At 38.9% G+C, this 18,164-nt stretch overlaps 1 protein-coding gene across 11 annotated transcripts in view; it reads left to right on the top strand.

Annotated features, from left to right (window-relative positions):
• USP12 (ubiquitin specific peptidase 12) overlaps window positions 1–17,911 on the top strand; it is an 84,545-nt gene extending 66,634 nt beyond the window's left edge. For 4 of the 11 annotated variants that reach the window (XM_043531110.1, XM_037891486.2, XM_043531082.1 and 1 more), the window contains 6 exons: window positions 2,698–2,774; window positions 3,066–3,149; window positions 4,946–4,990; window positions 8,738–8,935; window positions 10,659–10,737; window positions 15,127–17,911. In XM_043531110.1, coding sequence (XP_043387045.1) covers window positions 2,698–2,774; window positions 3,066–3,149; window positions 4,946–4,990; window positions 8,738–8,935; window positions 10,659–10,737; window positions 15,127–15,228 — 585 coding nt within the window. In that variant the 3' untranslated portion in view covers window positions 15,229–17,911. The remainder of the gene's footprint in view (window positions 1–2,697; window positions 2,775–3,065; window positions 3,150–4,945; window positions 4,991–8,737; window positions 8,936–10,658; window positions 10,738–15,126) is intronic. The other 7 variants (XM_043531119.1, XM_043531142.1, XM_027820346.3 and 4 more) reach the window with 4 other exon arrangements.
• Window positions 17,912–18,164: the final 253 nt, after the last annotated feature.

Below are 18,164 nucleotides of genomic sequence, written 5' to 3'. Positions count from 1 at the left end.
ACGTGTTTGAGACCCATGGTCTAGTGTACTGCTTGCCCTCATTCCCCACTGCCTGGTTTCCCCCTACCGGGGACTGACGGTAGTGAAGGAACTAAGTTGCTGGTGATCTGGCAGCCTCCTTTATCCCCTAAATACAGAGTGCAAGGAGAGTGGTGGCACATGCATATGGATCAGGCAGACAGTGCTAAGGAAAAATCTCCAGTCCTGGGTGTATGGAGCACATGTGCAACCCAGAAGTGCACTACACAAAGGGACAGCACATCTTGAACTGAAGTTACTACATGGTGAGTAACCTATCCTTATGGAAGGTGTACCACCTCAGAGTCATGGACATCTAGGCCAGTATGCCTTGGCCGATCCAATGGGTTTGAAGGAGGAATACATCTATTAGATAATTCCCTTCACACTCCTTTGTCGCTTCACTATTATTCACATGTGCTTCAGTGTGGGTTAGGGTTCTCATCTACATCTCCACATACTTCAAGGTTTCTTGATTCTGCAGGAGATGAGGCAGCCTGATACTGTCCCTCCTCTTGTCCCAGCCAGAATACACATAGCATTGGACATGAGCTTCTTGGGATAGGGAGCACACAAGGATGCCTTCTCAGCACAGCACAAAAACACCTAATGTAATTGGGTTAGCATTTCTTGGTGTTCAGAAGGTTAATTCAAGGAAAATACACCCTCATAAAGTGAGGCGCACACAGCAATAGTTGCATTCTTGAATCAGCAGTATGACATGAAAAAACCTACTCTGCTTAGGGAGTCTGCCTCTTTTGCAGTTCTGCTTTCAGTAGGGCCGTATTTAATCTGGGTCACCTTAAATGCACAGTGAACTTGCTGATCTGATAAAGTTTCTTCCAGGGAGTGGTCATTAAAGGCAGAGATATTCCAGCAAATCCTTAAGAAATGGTGTATCTCCATTGTTGACCTGTTGGCAATATATTTCCATGACAAACTCTCTCCTTTTTTTAAATGTATCTGGACATAGAAACACTAGCTAAAGGAATGCTTTACTGTTCCAAGGAATTTTCCTTGGCTCATACATTTCCTCCTTTCCTGGTCATATTAATAATAATATTATTTTGTATTACTGTAGCACTTAAGAGCCCTAGTCATGGAGCAGCACCGCATTGTGCTAGGTGTTGTACAAACACAGAACAAAAAAAACTGTTTTTGCCCCAAAGAGATTACAGTCTAAGTATAAGACAAGAGACAACAGATGAATACAGACACACAGATCTGGGAGTACAAGAAAACAGTGAGACAGTATTGGTCAGCATGATAGGCAGTTGATTGTCTTAAAGAGCACTAGTCATCCTGTGACTCCTTTAATCCTAATTTCCCCAGACTGGCCAAGGGAAGGTGTTGCCTAGACCTGCTGATGCTTTCCCAAGGGGTATAAATCCCTTTGCCCTCATGCTGAAACCATCTTGGGCCCAGTAATGCCTAAAACCCAAGTGTATTAAATCTCTTGCATTGGTCCACAACAGGGCACTCCTGAAGTGGTAAAGCATCTCCAGGTGCCCTGACCATAAGAACGGCCATACTGGGTCAGACCAAAGGTTCATCTAGCCCAGTATCCTGTTTTCCGACAGTGGCCAATGCCTGGTGCTTCAGAGGGAATGAACAGAACAGGTAATCATCAAGTGAGCCATTCCCTATCGCTCATTCCCAGCTTCTGGCAGACAGAGGATAGGGTCACCATCCCTGCCAATTCTGGCTAATAGCCATGGATGGACCTATCCTCCATGAATTTATCTAGTTCTTTTTCGAACCCTGTGATAGTCTTGGCCTTCGCAATATCCTCTGGCAAAGAGTTACACAGATTGACTGTGTGTTGTGTGAAGAAATACTTCCTTTTGTTTGTTTTAAACCTGCTGCCAATTAATTTCCCTAGTTCCTGTGTTATGAGAAGGAGTAAATAATACTTATTTACCATGCTGCACCCACAAAAAAGAGAAAATGAAAGAGGTACAATGAGGTGAAGGTGGCACTTTCCACATGATACAGGATAAGCCTTTTTTTAGAAAGAGAAGAATCAGAATCCCCCCATCTTAGATTTTCTACTGAAGATTTTCCATTGAAGGCCCCTATACATAAAAGGCTCTGCACTTCAGAATCTTCAGCAGTCTTGCAGCAGTGGTGTACAGTGGAATCTTCTCCTCTGCCTTTCAGATAGCCCCTCACTGGTTCTATGGCCACTGTACTTAGTCCCCTTAGGGTTGTGCAAACTTCCCTTCAAGATTTTCCATTTGGTAGATTTGTGGTTCTGCCTTCTGACATTAGTTCTGGATAGCAATCAGGTTGGCCAAGAAAATTAGAATTCCTGTACTTCCCTTTAGTCCTCCGTATTTGCTATTCCCTAGTGACAAGATGATCTTCAACACTTACCTTAGTTTTTGCCAAAATCCCTGTCTCCCTTTCACCTAACCACGGTACCACTTTCCAAGCTTCTGTCCTGATCCTAAATCAGGAAAGGAAAAGTCTACCACACCTTAGATTTCAAAAGGACTTAAGTATGTACTTAAATTAGGAAGATTGAGGTGAATGCATCCTCTTTTCTTCTCGTTCAAGGATAAGATCTAGTATCTAGCAGTGGAAATTGTCAGTAATGGTGAGGTTAATCACTACAATCAATTTTGGTTATAATTTATTGCAGATTTATTTTAACAATCAGTCTTTTTTTTCCTGCAGATAAGCAGCAAAGATGAAGATTTTTTAGACCTTTCTGTTGATGTAGAGCAAAATACATCAATTACTCACTGCTTAAGGTACATGCACAAACAAATGCTTATACATTTTAGTCTTTCATCTGTCACTATGTTAACTAATAATAAATTGATGAAGATGAAAATGGAGGAAGTAAAGCAAAATAGCTCAGGTTAATTTGATAGTCCAAATGTTTATTTTACATGCTTATTGTCCCTGTTTATTTAAAATGAGACATGTAAACGTATGATTTAAAACGGTGTGATTTTTGTTTTGTTTAAAAATCAGTACATATTTCAAAATCAAGGAGTAGTTTCTTCTACATCTTGCATTTTCCTTTCTGTTATATTCAGGGGTTTCAGCAATACAGAAACTCTGTGCAGTGAATACAAATATTACTGTGAAGAATGTCGCAGTAAACAGGAAGCACATAAAAGGTATAGTGTACTTAGAAAATATGTATTTCCATTTTTGGAACTTGTTAATGATTTTTTTCAAAAGGTGCGAAAATGATGGCATACTGATGACATTATGGGATAGAGATAGTTGCACCCTGAGAAGCTCACCCCTTGCTCCCAGTCACCCCCGCATGACTTGTTTCTGCACCACCATGCATTGCCAAAACTTTCCAAAAGGCAATGTGCCAGATGGTGGTAGGTTGTACACTGGGGTATCTGCCCCTGGCGTACTGCAGATACACACCTCAGTTATAGGGACCAGTGATATTCTTGCCATATCTTCTAGTTGCTCCCTCAACCAACCAGTGTCACTTCCCTTTTATCAGGGATGAGTTTCAACATCAAGCATAACTACTGATAAAGATGAGATAGAGTGCTAGAGAGACTGCTGTCAAGATTGGTGAGGCGTTTCTGAAAAGTGGTCATGTCAGTTTATCACAAAAATTATGTTTTGATTCTTTTAAAGTGTGGTTTATTAAGTTAGCTCTTTAGAATACAGACCGTGAAAGTGGGGCCTCACAATCCTAAAATTATGAGCTTTCATAGTATTTGTTTCCCCAAAAAAGCTTGATTTGTGTGAACTGACATTTTTCCTTGCAGAGAAAGACCGTTTGTGGCTACCTTGTCTGTCTGGTTTTGTGTGTCCTGTATATATTTGTCAAAAGATTGCTTTTAAGGATAATTTCTGTGGCTGCAGTCTCAAGAACTACCCTAATTATTTGTGCATATTTCAGTAAGAAATAGAATACTTAAGACAGCAAGATCTTCGGAGAAGTTTGTGTTCAAGATACTATGTCTGACGATCAGTCTTAACTGTATCTGAACATGGTTAAGATAAGAAAAGAGCACTTGTTTAAGTTAAGACAACTGAGAGTTTGGATATTCCTGAAGTGGTCCAATATCTGGCCAAGTTAAGAGTAGATTATGGAGGTCAAATAACTATTTGGTTTCTTGTCTCTCCATAAAGGACACTTGTAATTTTACGGAGATTAGGAAAGCAGAATCATGAGGATGCTGAATGGTTTTTAATTTGAAGAAGACTGGGCTCACAAAGTTAAGACTGAATTTTTAATTTTATTTCCTGAATTTGATATGGACTTGGCAAAAATGCTAAACATCCACCCTGATCCGTAATACTAAAAACTGTTTTAGCCTTAACAATTATAAGATTATTTATTGGGGTGCAACATACATTTGTCACAGATTCTTTTTCAGGCAGCTACTAAAAAATGAAAGTTAGTGAAGCTCACACAGAAACTTTAGCTTTAGTTAATACAGACAACTGTAACTGAAATAATAGAAAAACCATTATACAGAAGTATAAGACCAGTACAATGTGCTTTGTACATACTTTCAGCTTTATAGAGACCATTGGAAACAAAGATAGAAGGAATAGTAAGTGGAGCCCATCAGAAGGGATTCTGATTTAGGCATCTTGAGGACCCAGTGAACCCAAAAATAGGGAACCAGAGCAATGTTCCCTCTAATTTTTTCCATCTATGTGCAGAATGAATTTTATGTGCACCAGTACTGAGGTAATGTGCGGATGTGTGCCATCAGTAGAAACAAAAAAACCTAGGTATGTATTTTTTTTAAAGTTACATAGGGGTAATTACACAAGCCAGGACAGGATAGGCATTTTAGAACTCACTACTCAAAGAATTAAATTTAAGCATAAGAGAGAAATAAAATTATGAAATGCATAGACCAATCAAACAACTAAAATAACAGCACTTTGAAAGAATAAAATTACAGAGATTATATGTGCATTGCAGGAAGTACCAAGAAGTAACAACAACAACACAAGTATGTGTTGGGAGGTGAGTGTGAAAGAGACACTGTGTGCGTGTGCTGCTGGGGAAGTCTATGAGAGACCATGTGCTGTGTCTTTAAGGTACTTATCAGAAAGCTCAGAGCAGCAGCTGCCAACAGCTCTTCTGCTCCTGAAGCCTGTCCCCCCTCCCCAGCTCTGCGGAGATGGAGTACGTGGGGAGGGGGAGAGAGAGAGAGAGTGTGCTGGCTGCTGGGGCAGTCTGAGAGACCATGCACTGTCTCTTTAAGGCACTCACACCAGAAGGTTCAGACCACAGCAGCTGAGCTCTCCTGCTCCTGAGCCCTGTCCTCTCTCCCCTGCTCTGCAGAGATGGGGTACATGGCAGAGGGGATAGGGGGACACCCTGACATTAGCGTCCCCCTGCCCTGTCGCTCTGCACAGCAAGCAGGAGGATCCCAGGAGCAGCTGGCCAGGGGCTCCAAGAGGGCAGGAGCAACATGGCTGCAGAGCAGTGGGGAGAGGGGCACCTGAACACATACCGCTATGTGCAGCTCTGCTAATCACGTGCACGACACTTGGGTTGCTCCTGGGCGGCCACACAAGTGCACAGCTTAGAACCAGAACCAGAGCCTTTTATATCCCACTTTTTGTAACCTGTTGGATATCTAACCACACTGACCACCTTATGTGACCATAACAAGATTGATACCGGTCTATTATCCATGCGTAGCCTTTTGGGTGTCCCTAGCCAAGCCCCTAATTATTAATATTAATTAACTGCATCACACATTTCTTAATCATTCTTATACATAAATACAGTTTAACTGCCTAGTTATTGTATAGCAGCCAGATCGCTAAAGCCTCCCCGCAAACTCCATTCTTACATAACTGCTGTGTGCTGTCCTCTTGTGGATACTTCTGTGTCTTTTCAGAACGAGTGCAGAATTTATGACCTGGGTTATTTCTTGGGCCCAGCAGATTTTAGCCTAATAACCCAGTTATGTGTGCTCTCCTACTTGCTTTTAGAGCTTTCATAACTTCCATTAAACTTGCTTACCAAAGGAATCATAGCCCAAAGATTGTGAAGCCTCCAAGATCAAGTCAAGGCCAACAGTCAACACTTTCCATATCTTTGCCCTGATTAACTTTTGAGGTTGTTTGAAATTATACAGTTTATTTTTGATCCATGTGCTGCTTTTGAATTCTATGATGGGCTGAATTTTAGGGAGAGCTGAGACCCTTCATGTCTTTGCACAAGAGGAGGAGGCAGGATATTTTTGTTGTACTGAGTTTGTGTTGTATTTTTATGTAGTGGTGTATTAATTGCACTTTTAGATAGTGGTCTATTAGTTGCTGTGGTGCTGCTGTAGAATGTTCCACTTGGGGGAGGATATCACTGAGGATGGAAGTTTGGAGATGCTACTTACTATCATGTACATCTTTTGGAGTGTTTTCCGAAACTATTCATGCCTTTTTTTAATGTAGCTTCATTCTAATGTTCTGATATACATCAGAGACTTAGAGGTGATTCAGACTTTTTCCTTTTATTTTATTCCAAATTCAAAATGTTCACTGAGTAGGGTTGCAGAAAGCATTAGGTGTTTCTCCGGTACTTTTAATTTATTTTTTTTAAGTGCTGGCACAACAGGAATTTAGTATTGTGGTGCACTGGTTCTCAACCGGGGTACACGTATCCCTGGGGTACACAGTGGTCTTCCAGGGGATACATGAGCTCCTCTAGATATATGCCTAGTTTTACAACAGGCTACTTAAAAAGCACTAGCGAAGTTAGTACAAACTAAAATTTCATACAGACAGTGACTTGTTTATACTGCTCTATATACTATACATTGAAATATAAGTACATTTATATTCCAATTGATTTATTTTATAATTTGATGGTAAAAATTAGAAAGTAAGCAATTATTCAGTAATAATGTGCTGTGTTACTTTTGTATTTTTATGTCTAATTTTGTAAGCAAGTAGTTTTTTAATTGAGGTGAAACCTGGGTGTACACAAGACAAATCAGACTGCTGAAAGGGGTACAGTAGTCTGGAAAGGTTGAAAGCCACTGTTGTGGTGCACAAAGGCTGTCTTCCTAAAGTTGTCTCTTTGTAATCCTGGGTAGCTTTTTGTTTTTTATTGATTTATCTGTATTGCAATAATGGCAAGAGGCACCAATAATGTCAAGAGGCATCAATTGAGGGTCGTGACTCATTGTGCTGGTGCTGTACTAATAAGTAAGGCTATGATTTAGTTATAGGTATTTTTAGTAAAATTCATGGACAGGTCACTGGCAATAAACAAAAATCAATGGTGCATGACCTGTCCAGACTTGTACTATAAATACCCCTGACTAAATCTTAGCTGGGAGGCTGCGGGGCAGGGAGCCACTGCTCAAGCGTGGAGTGGGGTGGGGACCCGGGGCCAGCAGCACCAGCTGTCAGGGGCTGCCGATCAGTGCTTGCTCCCCCCAGGGCTGCCCCACCTGCTGCTGCTCCGGCCACCCTGGGACTGCTGTTCAGGTAGTCTCCGGGCCAGTTGCACTGGCCACTGTTCGGGCGGTCCCTGGGGCCACTCCAGTAGCAGCCAGTGCGGCTGGCTGCAGAGCTGCTCCAGCAGTGGCCAGTGTGGCTGTCCCCGGGCCACCTAAGCAGCTGGCCCCGGGGTCAGCCACAATGGCCGCTGCAGAAGTCATGGAGGTCGCGGAAAGTCATGGAATCTGTGACAGACACGGAGCCCTACTAATAAGCAATAAAAAGACAATTCCTGCCTTAAAGAGTTTATAGCATAGGTTATGACAAGACGCAGTTGATGGATGAGATAGACAAATGGATGTTTGTGGGGAGGGAGAGGATGAGGTGAGTTAAGTGAGTAAATTTACTGTACATTAAGCAGAACTGTTAGCTCACCACCAGGCTTTCTGTGGTCAGCTGATAAAGTTTTGTAGTCACTGCAAATTATTTGAGATTCTGGCCTGAATGGCTCAAACAGGGTAAGGGGGTTATTGAACACACTGGTGAATCTAGGATTGTATTTTCCATCTGCTGCTGCCTTGTTTTTTGTCCTCCAAAGTAACAGGCAGATCATGCTATCATGGCACTCTCTGGAGTACGGTGTTGACTTGTTTGGGTGGGGTTACATCAGTTAAATAGCAGTATATTGACATTTGTGTCCCTTGCAGACATAAAACTAATTTTTACATATATATATTATTTTTTTTAAAAAAATAAGCCACATATTTTAAAATGAAAACATTTAGCTTGACTCTCTCTACCTTAAGGATAACTCTGTGTTCCAGTTGGATTCCACAGTAGTTCTAAAACAAATTGGTCTGTGCGTAGAAGTATCACAAAAGAGTTGGGTTTTGCTTTTAGGGACCTAAACAAGAAGGATGAGGGAAAGTGTATTTAGATTCACTTCTGTGCTGCATGTCCCTTTTACTTATGTTGTTTGGGGCATAAGGCACATAAGCTTTTATTTAACATGTTTTTCAAACACACATTTGCAGTTCTCTTTTAGGGTTAATCTCCATGTGTAACTTACTGCAGTTGTCCATAACTTGTTTTATTGTTTAGGTGTTGCAGCATTAAGACATGCTGAAGAAAAGATGACTGATCATGTGGTTTTAATAGAGAAAATTCAGGAAACTGACAAGCTGAGCATCTTTAATACTTAAGTGTATTTTAATAGTATTCAAAAGACTGTTTTTTTCATTTCTGACAATGTCAACCTAAAATTTTGAAATCTTGGAATCCGAGATATGATATATATTTCATTTTATCATTTCAGGATGAAAGTAAAAAAACTGCCTATGATTCTAGCTCTCCATCTGAAGAGATTTAAATACATGGATCAGCTACATCGATATACAAAACTCTCTTATAGAGTAGTGTTTCCTTTAGAACTTAGACTTTTTAACACTTCGGGAGATGCCACCAATCCTGACAGAATGTACGACCTTGTTGCTGTAGTAGTTCATTGTGGGAGGTAATAAGAAGTTTGTCACATTGGGGTTCTTGTATGACATTATTAACATTGTGACAGAAATCCAGTATCACTTAATTTAAGTAATCTCTAAAGTGTTTTAAGAAAGTATGTAACACAGAAGGAAACATTGCAGAATGTATTTGACCTTGTTAAGTAAGTTCTTCAACAAAAGATACCTTCAGATTGTAACAGAATTTTTCCTAGAACAGTTTTATACAGTTTTTTAAATAGGCTGATTTGATCTCTTCTCCCTGCTTCTAAAGCTTTCAAGTTCAAAGTATTATGTCAGTTGATGGACGTTTAAGAAATATATTCTATTCTTAAAGTTTGTGCACTTGTGTTCTAATTTTACTTTTCAAGCATAGGAGCCCCAAATGGAACACCGATCACAAATCTACCATAAGGTTGCCTCCTGTGGTTGGAGGTTGGGGTGCCATTATTCAGTAAAGGCAGTGCTGCTCCTGCTTTATTAATCTGCTTAAGTGGTTAATGGGACCTGCCAGTTTTTAGCTGGCTCTGAGGGAGTGTGCTGTTTTGTTGATAGAATAATGTAAAAAAATCCTGGTGGACCTTTTTGTCTGCAAACATCAACTCAGTGACCTCTAGATGTCCCCTTCCCCAGAGCTTTCATCTCATGAGTCAGTGTGATTTACAGATGATTTGCAATAGACAAATGAGAAAGGAGACTGTTAGAGTATTCATAGTTCAAATTCAGTTCCAAGCCTGACTGTTTGAGATGCAAGACATTTTTTCAGAGTAGCAGCCGTGTTAGTCTGTATTCGCAAAAAGAAAAGGAGTACTTGTGGCACCTTAGAGACATGTTTTAACATCTTCTGCTGTGTCTGCTCAGAAGGTAAAGAATGTTTTTGTCTCTGCCTTAATCTACAAGGTATTGCACAGTGGAACTGTTGTAGGTGGCCTGCATTGTATTGAATGGTCAAGTTGTTGCTATGAGGAGTTTTCATATTGCTTTGTGGATAAAATTACTCATCTTAACCAACTCTGTCTACTTTCAAAGCAATTTCTTATGAGAACAGGCACACGCAATCGTCTCTGCTTGAGTTTGTGTGCCTCATTGAGGTCCTGGCTGTGCTAGGGTGCTTCAGGTTACACATTTTGAGTTGAACCTCTGTCCATCCTGGCTGGTCAAGTCCATGACCTTCTGTTGCCTCACATAAAATTTGGGACAGCATTATAGATAAGAGACAGATCAATAATACTGGTGGAACGACTCTTCCAAGTTCCCCTATTGTCATGGGTTTTGAATATTCTTCAGAGTTACGTTTTTGGTATGAAACTTCTTGGTATTGGTCTCACCCAGAATCCAATCTGGTGTGGAAAGTTTGATTTCACCCCCCCCCCCCCATCCCATTCAACCGCCACCCCCTTTTTTTTAAAAATAAAAAATGTTCTATATTTTTTTCCCTAGTTCTGTCAATAAAGCCTTAGCATGAAAGTCTCTCATTTATGCTGTCATATCTTGTCCTACTTATTCCTCATTTAATCCTCTGTTTAGTATAATATTTGGCGTCGTGATGACTAATGTCCTGTTTTCATGTAAATGTCCTTGGTAACATAAAGGGGAATGAATATACAAATAGAAATACAAATAATCAGCTTAATTTTTACTAAATGTTTTTTCTTGTGGAAAAAAGAAGCTCTTTAATAAAATAGACATTCATAATGTTAATGTTCTGTGTTTTGTTTTGTTTTTTTAATACAGTGGCCCTAATCGAGGACATTATATTGCAATAGTGAAGAGTCATGATTTTTGGTTGCTCTTTGATGATGATATTGTAGAGGTAAGTGTTGCTGTAACCCTGGTGTTTTTACTCCTTCTAAACAAAAGTCCCATCCCATCCCCCCCCCAGCCCCCGCCATCCCAACACCCCATTTATGATCACTTAAAGATTAAAAGGAATAGTGTGCTGATACTTTGAAGAAATATCTTCAGCTACATTTCCTTTCTCTCCTAAACTAGATAGATTCAATCCTTGTTCTTTGAGTACAGTCATGTTTAGATATTTATTGGAGGAGGATAAAGTAGAGCTGTTTGTTCAAAATGTATATCTTTTTGGATCCCTTTCCAGAGGAATTGCTTTTTACCAAAAGAAGAAAAATCTGTGCTAGGGAGACTAATAGTCATAGCTTAGATAGAGGTAACTCTGCCCGAAGGAGTTGCTAAGTTTTCATGGCTATCCTCCATGGCAGTCTTCTCTGCAATATCAACCTTATGGGTAGATTAGAGTCTTTCAGAGAAGTACCTGAGACTCTGCAACTCTGAATCAAGCATGATGATTAATGGCAGATCTTTTTCTGCCTTTGCCACCTGTGACCTTCACCTTTTCCTGGCAGGGAGGGAAAATTCTCTAAAACAAAACCACTCTTCCCATATGAGAGATGCCAGGGCCAAAGTGGAGGTCACATAACATTGGAAAGTATGGTCATATATCCCTCTGTAGTGAGTCTGCTTAACTAAACCTTTGATGAGGCCAGGTGGGACAGCCAATCCTTCTATTATTTGTTTTCCTTCTCTCCCATCACCCCTTGATCTAAACTCCATTACCCTGGTTGTTAGTGCCAGGTAGTAGTAGGGCCTGCTTGTCCAAGTTTTCTTTAAGGAGACTAAGATTCCCCACTGTCTTCTCTAATCCCTACCTTGACTTATGATAAGAAATCATACAACTTTCTTCATTGGAGGCTTTTGGGAGATGGTTCTTTGAAGGATGCTGCTTTCCCCTTTCCCAAGCCCTGTGTGGAACCAGCTTGTGAAGCTTTTGGGACCATCTCTCTCTGTATTGTTATGTCACCAAAGGGCTCTCTCTAGTTCATATAAAGAAAGAGAAATTCCTGTACCAGAGCATAATTTTTTTGCCACAAGATTTTAATACACTGTGTAAGTGGAGTCTTCAGTCTTGGATTTACTGTGGAGTGATTCTTAGAATCAAAAGGCTCATAGGAAGAGATGTTAAGTCATAAGTGAATCCTTCTGTTTCCTTTTCCATAAGGAAAGCGAAGGAAATTGAATCATGGAAGAATCCAGATTCTGACACTGCACTCTCAAAAGCGATGCAACCTCCAGTGCAATGCACTGATTCTGCTAGGAAACAGTTTGACAGTATTCTTCTTGTCAGTGAAGAAGTAAACGCTTCCAATGGCTAGCATAATGTTCCAGAAATAATAGTATGACAGGAAACTGGAGTCCAACTTGAGATACAGCGAGGACTTGAAAACCATGTGCGTGTCATCAGCTGACTCTGCCATATTCTTGTAGTCTTAAGTGCTTGGGCATTTGTTTTCAAACCCTCAGCTGCTGAAGTATCAGTGTGTTCCAGGCAGATGATAAAGGCCTGCATGAATCTTTGCTTGTTTTCCTACTTTTTTTACAATTCCTTTTTGGATAAGGTCATCCTGCTTCTCTCTTCTGGTCGTTAATGTCACTGGAGGATCCTGTGGCAAAAGACATGGCAGGTAGAGAGGTAGATAAAATGGATGCTTACTACTACTTTCTTTAAGGGCAAGAAACTTTTTGGACAAGCATTACTCCAAGCCCTTTAGGGATGCCAGATTTGACATACTGGATCAGAGCCATGGTCCAACTAGTCCAGTACCCTGTCCTTGACTGTGGCCATTACCAGATGCTTCAGAGAAAGGTGCAAGAAATCCCACAGTAGAAAGATATAGAGTCACTTGCCCCTCAGGAAGGTTTAATCCTAATCCCTAATAGTTGGAGATTGGTTTAATGTTGAAGTATGAGGTTTTATTTCCTTTCCAATAATCTTTTTGTTAGTGTTAACTCCAGTAATTCTGGATATTATTGTTATCCATATAAACTCTTTAAATCCTGCTAAATCCTTGGCCTCAATAACATCCTATGTAAATGAGTTCCACAGTCGAATTAAATGGGTGGAAAAAGTCTTTTCTGTCATCAGTTTTGACTTTGCCACCTTTTAGTTTCATTGGATAGTCCCTTATTGTTGCATTGTGAGGCAGAGACAACAGAAGCTCCTAATGTCCGTTCTCTATTCTGTTCATACAACAAGAATGATTAAGGATACGAATCTGCTTCTGTGTGAGGAGAGATTAAAAAGACTGGAACATTTCAGCTTGGAATAGAGACTACTAAAAGGGGAATGTGATAAAAATCTATAAAATTGTGAATGGTGTGGAGAAAGTGAATAAGGAAGTGTTATTTACTCCTTCACATAGCACAAGCACCAGGAGTCATCCAGTGAAATTATTAGACAGCAGGTTTAAATGACAAAAGGAAGTACTTTTTCACACAACCTGCGGTACTTGTTCCCAGAGGATGTTGTGAAGGACAAAACTATTATGGGGTTCAAAAAAGAATTAGATATGTTCATGGAGATAGGTCCATCAATGGCTATTAGCCAGGATGGGCAGGGATGGTGTCCCTACCCTCTGATTGCCAGAAGCTGGGAGTGGATGGCCGGGGATGGATCACTTCATGATTGCCTGTTCTGTTCATTCCCTCTGAAGCAATTGGCACTGGCCACTATCGGAAGACAGGATATTGGGCTAGGTGGACCATCGGTCTGACGCAGTACGGCCATTCTTATGTTTTGTATGCTTCTATCACGTCTCCTCTTATTTTGTCTCCTTTCTTTTCTAAGGTAAACTGTCCCAGTCTTTTGTCTCTTGTAGGAGTTTTCTTGTGCACCTAAATAATTCTTGTCAGCCTTCTGAACTCCCTCTAATTTTACAATATCCTTTTTTTGAGATGGTATAACTTGTATTGCATATAGTATTTCATATGAGGCCATTGTGTTGATTTATGTAGTTTTATGACTTCATTATTCTCCTTATGCACCCTATCATCTTGATTGCTTTTTCTTTAACCATAGCTACACTCAATAGCGATCTTAATTGAACTGCCCACAGTGATGCCCAAGTCACTTCCTTGAGTTCATAGAGTTCATTTAGAACCTATAAGGTGTATTAGGAGTACATATTTTTCTCTACAATGTGCAAGAACTGCATAATGAAAAAGAACGTTTTGCCTGAGATACCAAGAGGTTAGTCTTCCCTTTCAGTTGCCGGAACCAATCAGGCTACTGAAGACTTCTTCCTGGGGGGGGTCAAAGATGATTGGTGGGTGGTGTCAGTTGTCCTGACAGGATAGTCAGTGGATTTTAAGATACTGCCACAGAGTTAAAGGTTCACTCTCCCACTAGTAAAGTGGATGGTGCTAGGACAGGCCTTGCAACCTCTCAAACATCAATGTATCTTACTAGAACCTGAGTGAGAATGCTTTTCAGGAATTTACTAGAGTTTGCATTCCCAAAGAAGGCTGGCTGATACTAGATCTTAAGTAGCTGTATTTGGTGCTTCAAGATGGAAATGATCCAATTAGTCATCACATCAGTGGAGGCAAAAGATTAGATTAAATCTAATTGATCTGAGGAAAAGAGTGCTTATTTCCACATTCCTGCTGTATGAAATATATCTGTGGCTTGTTTTGAATCAAGAGTTCTTTTATTGCCTTTAATTTGGCTTCAGTTTCTGTTGTGTTCCCCAAAATCATCATGATGGTGGTAGCATCTGGCAGCTCTTTGCATCCTGCTCTATATCACAAACTAGAGGCTCTTCTTGCAATTTAAGTGTCTATCGTCCTAGTAGCTCATAATTTTTTAAAGAGCCAGGTGCCCTTTTCTCCTCTTAATGCTCATCCCCCATCTCTGTCTTAGTTGGTCTGCTTTATTACATTCTGATTAGTCCAACTTATAAGTTCAGTGCTGATTGTAAGTTCTTATATGTGCATAGCCCATGGTGAGTTTTGGCCCCTCATCAGAAAAGATCTTTATATCCTTTATATCCCCTCGTCAGGAAAGATCTTTACCATTATAAATCACCTTTCTGTGTGAGGAACCTATCAGATGATGATTAAGTTGTATTCATATTTAGTCCATTTGTTAGTATTAGATGTTCAAGTTACTTAAATTAGACAGAAGATGGGCTGCTGTGGAGGAAAGAAGATTTGGAAGTTAAAAAAAAAAAAACCTAAAAGCCTTATAACCCTTCTATAACGTAGGTTATCTGGAGAAAGGTAATTAGCAGATGAGACCAAAATATTTTGTCATTGTTTCACAAAGTGTAATTTAATAGAATATACATTTGTCATTGTAGATTTTTTTCCTTTACAATTAATGTTTGTATTTTGTTTTCTGTAGAAAATAGATGCACAAGCTATTGAAGAATTCTATGGGTTGACATCAGACATTTCAAAGAACTCTGAGTCTGGTTACATTCTCTTCTATCAGTCTCGGGATTGAATAGGAACTGTGGTGAAGAGAGATTTTATGCCTCGTTTCTTCTCTGGCTATGATGGAATGGAGCAAGCACTGATTTAAAAAATGGAATGCAGGGAGCTCCAGGGACAGTAGCGCAGTTTGCACACAACAAAGGAAAGTTTGGATTTTTTTTTTTTTAAACCCTTCATATCAAGTTCATTTTATTTACTCAGGTATCATGCTGACTACACAATTCTTCTACAACTGCAAAGAGAAAAGAGAGATACCCGCCACTCTTGTAGGAGCAACCTTCCAACAGTGAACACATTTTCTCTTTTTAAAGTCCTGAGTCAGGGCCCCTTAAAATCAATGGAAAGACTCCCATTGACTTCACTGGGGTTTGGTTCAAGGCTAATTGCAACAATCTGGCAGTACAATAGAAGCAATATAAATCTGGTATTTTATACTGATTTCTTATTTGAAAAGACAGAATTCTTTGTGCAGTAATTTGCCTGTGTTCAATTATGAAAGAATATGGTGGACAGGTTTTTTTGGTTTTTTTTTTTCCTGGGTTCTTTAATATATAAATAACAAATATACTTGGGACAACACAGTTGCCTTCTTGACCGTAATAGATTAACAGAAAATATAAACTAGTGTCAAGGAGGCCAAGTATGTTTTGCTTCTCTGAAGAAGCTTACATTATAGTAATATATACCTATGCTGTCGGGAACAATCAGTAAAAATTATGGCTTTTAATCTCCCTATGGAGAAAGATGGGGTGGTTAATAATAGTTTATTTTTATTTATGAATTACTATAACTACTAGGGTCCTATGTATTGTCTTTGAGCATAACAAATCTTGAACATAATTTTATATATATATATTTGAATTAGATTTACTTGTTCCATTTAAATGGGTTTTTTTTTTAGGAAAGACAGATTCTAAATAAAATGCATAAAATGTCTTTTACCCCTTCTGTTTTACCAATTTTGTATTCTCTCTTTCAGGAGGAACTGGTATCTGGCTCAATGTCTTTCATATTTAATTTAATAATTAAACAATGAATCTGTTTTTACTCTGATGAAAAAGCCAAGCCGTAAAATGTTTCCTGTAGCTGTCTGAATGATGATTGTAAGAATGCTTACTATAGTGAAATGCTGGTGGTGTACTCCAATCCTTACTGTTCTTTATTCATTAAGGGTCCATACTCTAAATAATTTGTTAGAAAAACCTGGATCAAAATAAACAGTTTTCAGAATATCATTCCCTTCTCAGAAAATTGATCCATTCAGACTCCCAAGAGCCTGGGTGACTTTCAAAAAACTCTCTAAATATGAAATGAAGTTGATAATAAATGAAATAATCTAGGAATGTAAAAGGAGTTCAGTGTTTTGAGATTTTTTTCAAGTCATATGAGGTGAATTTTCTGAAATTAAAGTTTACCTTGCTTTGGGTTTATGAAACAGCATTAAGATTTAAATAATAGCACCACCAAGTAATAGATGTAATAAGAAATATGTGAAATGTTTTGATTTGATACTTTTCCATGCATTAGTTTGTTGTCTGACAGTGGCTGAATGTAATTTCTGGAAAATGATGGAATACATATTTCAGATTATGCCTATCAGGTCTTGGATGTCCTTGTCATCCCATTTCAGATAGTGATTTTTACTTTATTGTAATTTTCTAAGGTTATTTTATTGATACTGTTGAAACCTTTAAAAAGAATGTCTCCTGTCTGCTGCTATAACTAATATATTTACTTACCTGTATTTTTATCTCAGGAAAAGACTTCACCTATTCATTCAGTTGAACAAATCTTGAACAGGGTCACTAAGTAAATTGGGCTATTTAACATATATGAAAGAAAATTCTTGTCGTATTATAACAGATTGCTTTTATAAATGCAAGGTTTCTGAAACCTTGGTTTGGCTAAAATTCTTTTGTATAAATTATGTAGCTTGGCTAAACTACCAGCATTGCAAAGAAAAGCATCGCAAATATTTTGGGAGAGACATAAAAAATATAATGAATTGGATATTTTTAAGGGCTTATACCAAATTATTTTAGAACCTAAATCTGTTTTTCCAGGTTTCAGTGGGAAAAGAGTGAGGGGTGAATCAGTTGGACCATAGTACATGCCAGAAAGATGAAGTCCCTTGCATTAAATGTACAGCTTTGTAAAACCATTGTCGCATTAGTTTTTGTTAACTGATAAAAGTTTGCTCAGTCATTTTACAGTTTTAAAAAATGTATGTAGTTAAAAGCCAAGCTGAGTTGCTAAACATATTTTATACAGTAGCAAAATTTAAAGCATTTTTGTTTCACTGGTAGCCACAGGATATTTTGCTTTACTCCTGCAACATATTTTTATAAAATGGTGATTTATTTTGGATAGGGTTTTTTGAGATAGTGGTTCCAAATGATACATTTAATTTCACTTCTAGTGCAACTGAAAAATATAAGTAAATTCTTGGTAAAATTGATACCAGAAACTACAGGCAGAGGAAATACAAAATGTAACTGACCAATATAAAAAGCATTAGAGGATTATCTCTTGATTGTAATTGCAATGGGGAGTGTGAGAAGAATCTTCACTTGTAAATGATGGAAATGATTTCTGTGTAACTATGTAAATGTTAATTGGGATGACAGGTCCCCTATTTTGTATATTGGAGCAAAAACGTCTATTAAATAATAAAATATGTTCTCTGAAGGTAAGTACTGTATTCTTTGTATATCCCTACTGTTGAGTCACATGGCCTCTGGTGCTTTTGTAGTGTTCTCAAAACTTGTAAAAATGTCTAGAATTTCCTGCTTTAAGTGACAAGTCCTACTTGTCTTTCAGACCTGTGCACAGCTGCCAGACATGCAAGCAGGTATGTGTATGTAATGAAGTTGTGTGTGTGCTTGTGTATATTGAGAGTGTATGTGTATTTGTCAAAAAAAAGAAAAGGGGGGGGGGGGGGAAGAA

This window comes from Chelonia mydas, chromosome 1 (assembly GCF_015237465.2).
Source record: "Chelonia mydas isolate rCheMyd1 chromosome 1, rCheMyd1.pri.v2, whole genome shotgun sequence".
NCBI lineage: Eukaryota > Metazoa > Chordata > Testudines > Cheloniidae > Chelonia > Chelonia mydas.
Note: the sequence above shows the minus strand (reverse complement) of the source record. Positions and strands in the feature narration are given on the sequence as shown.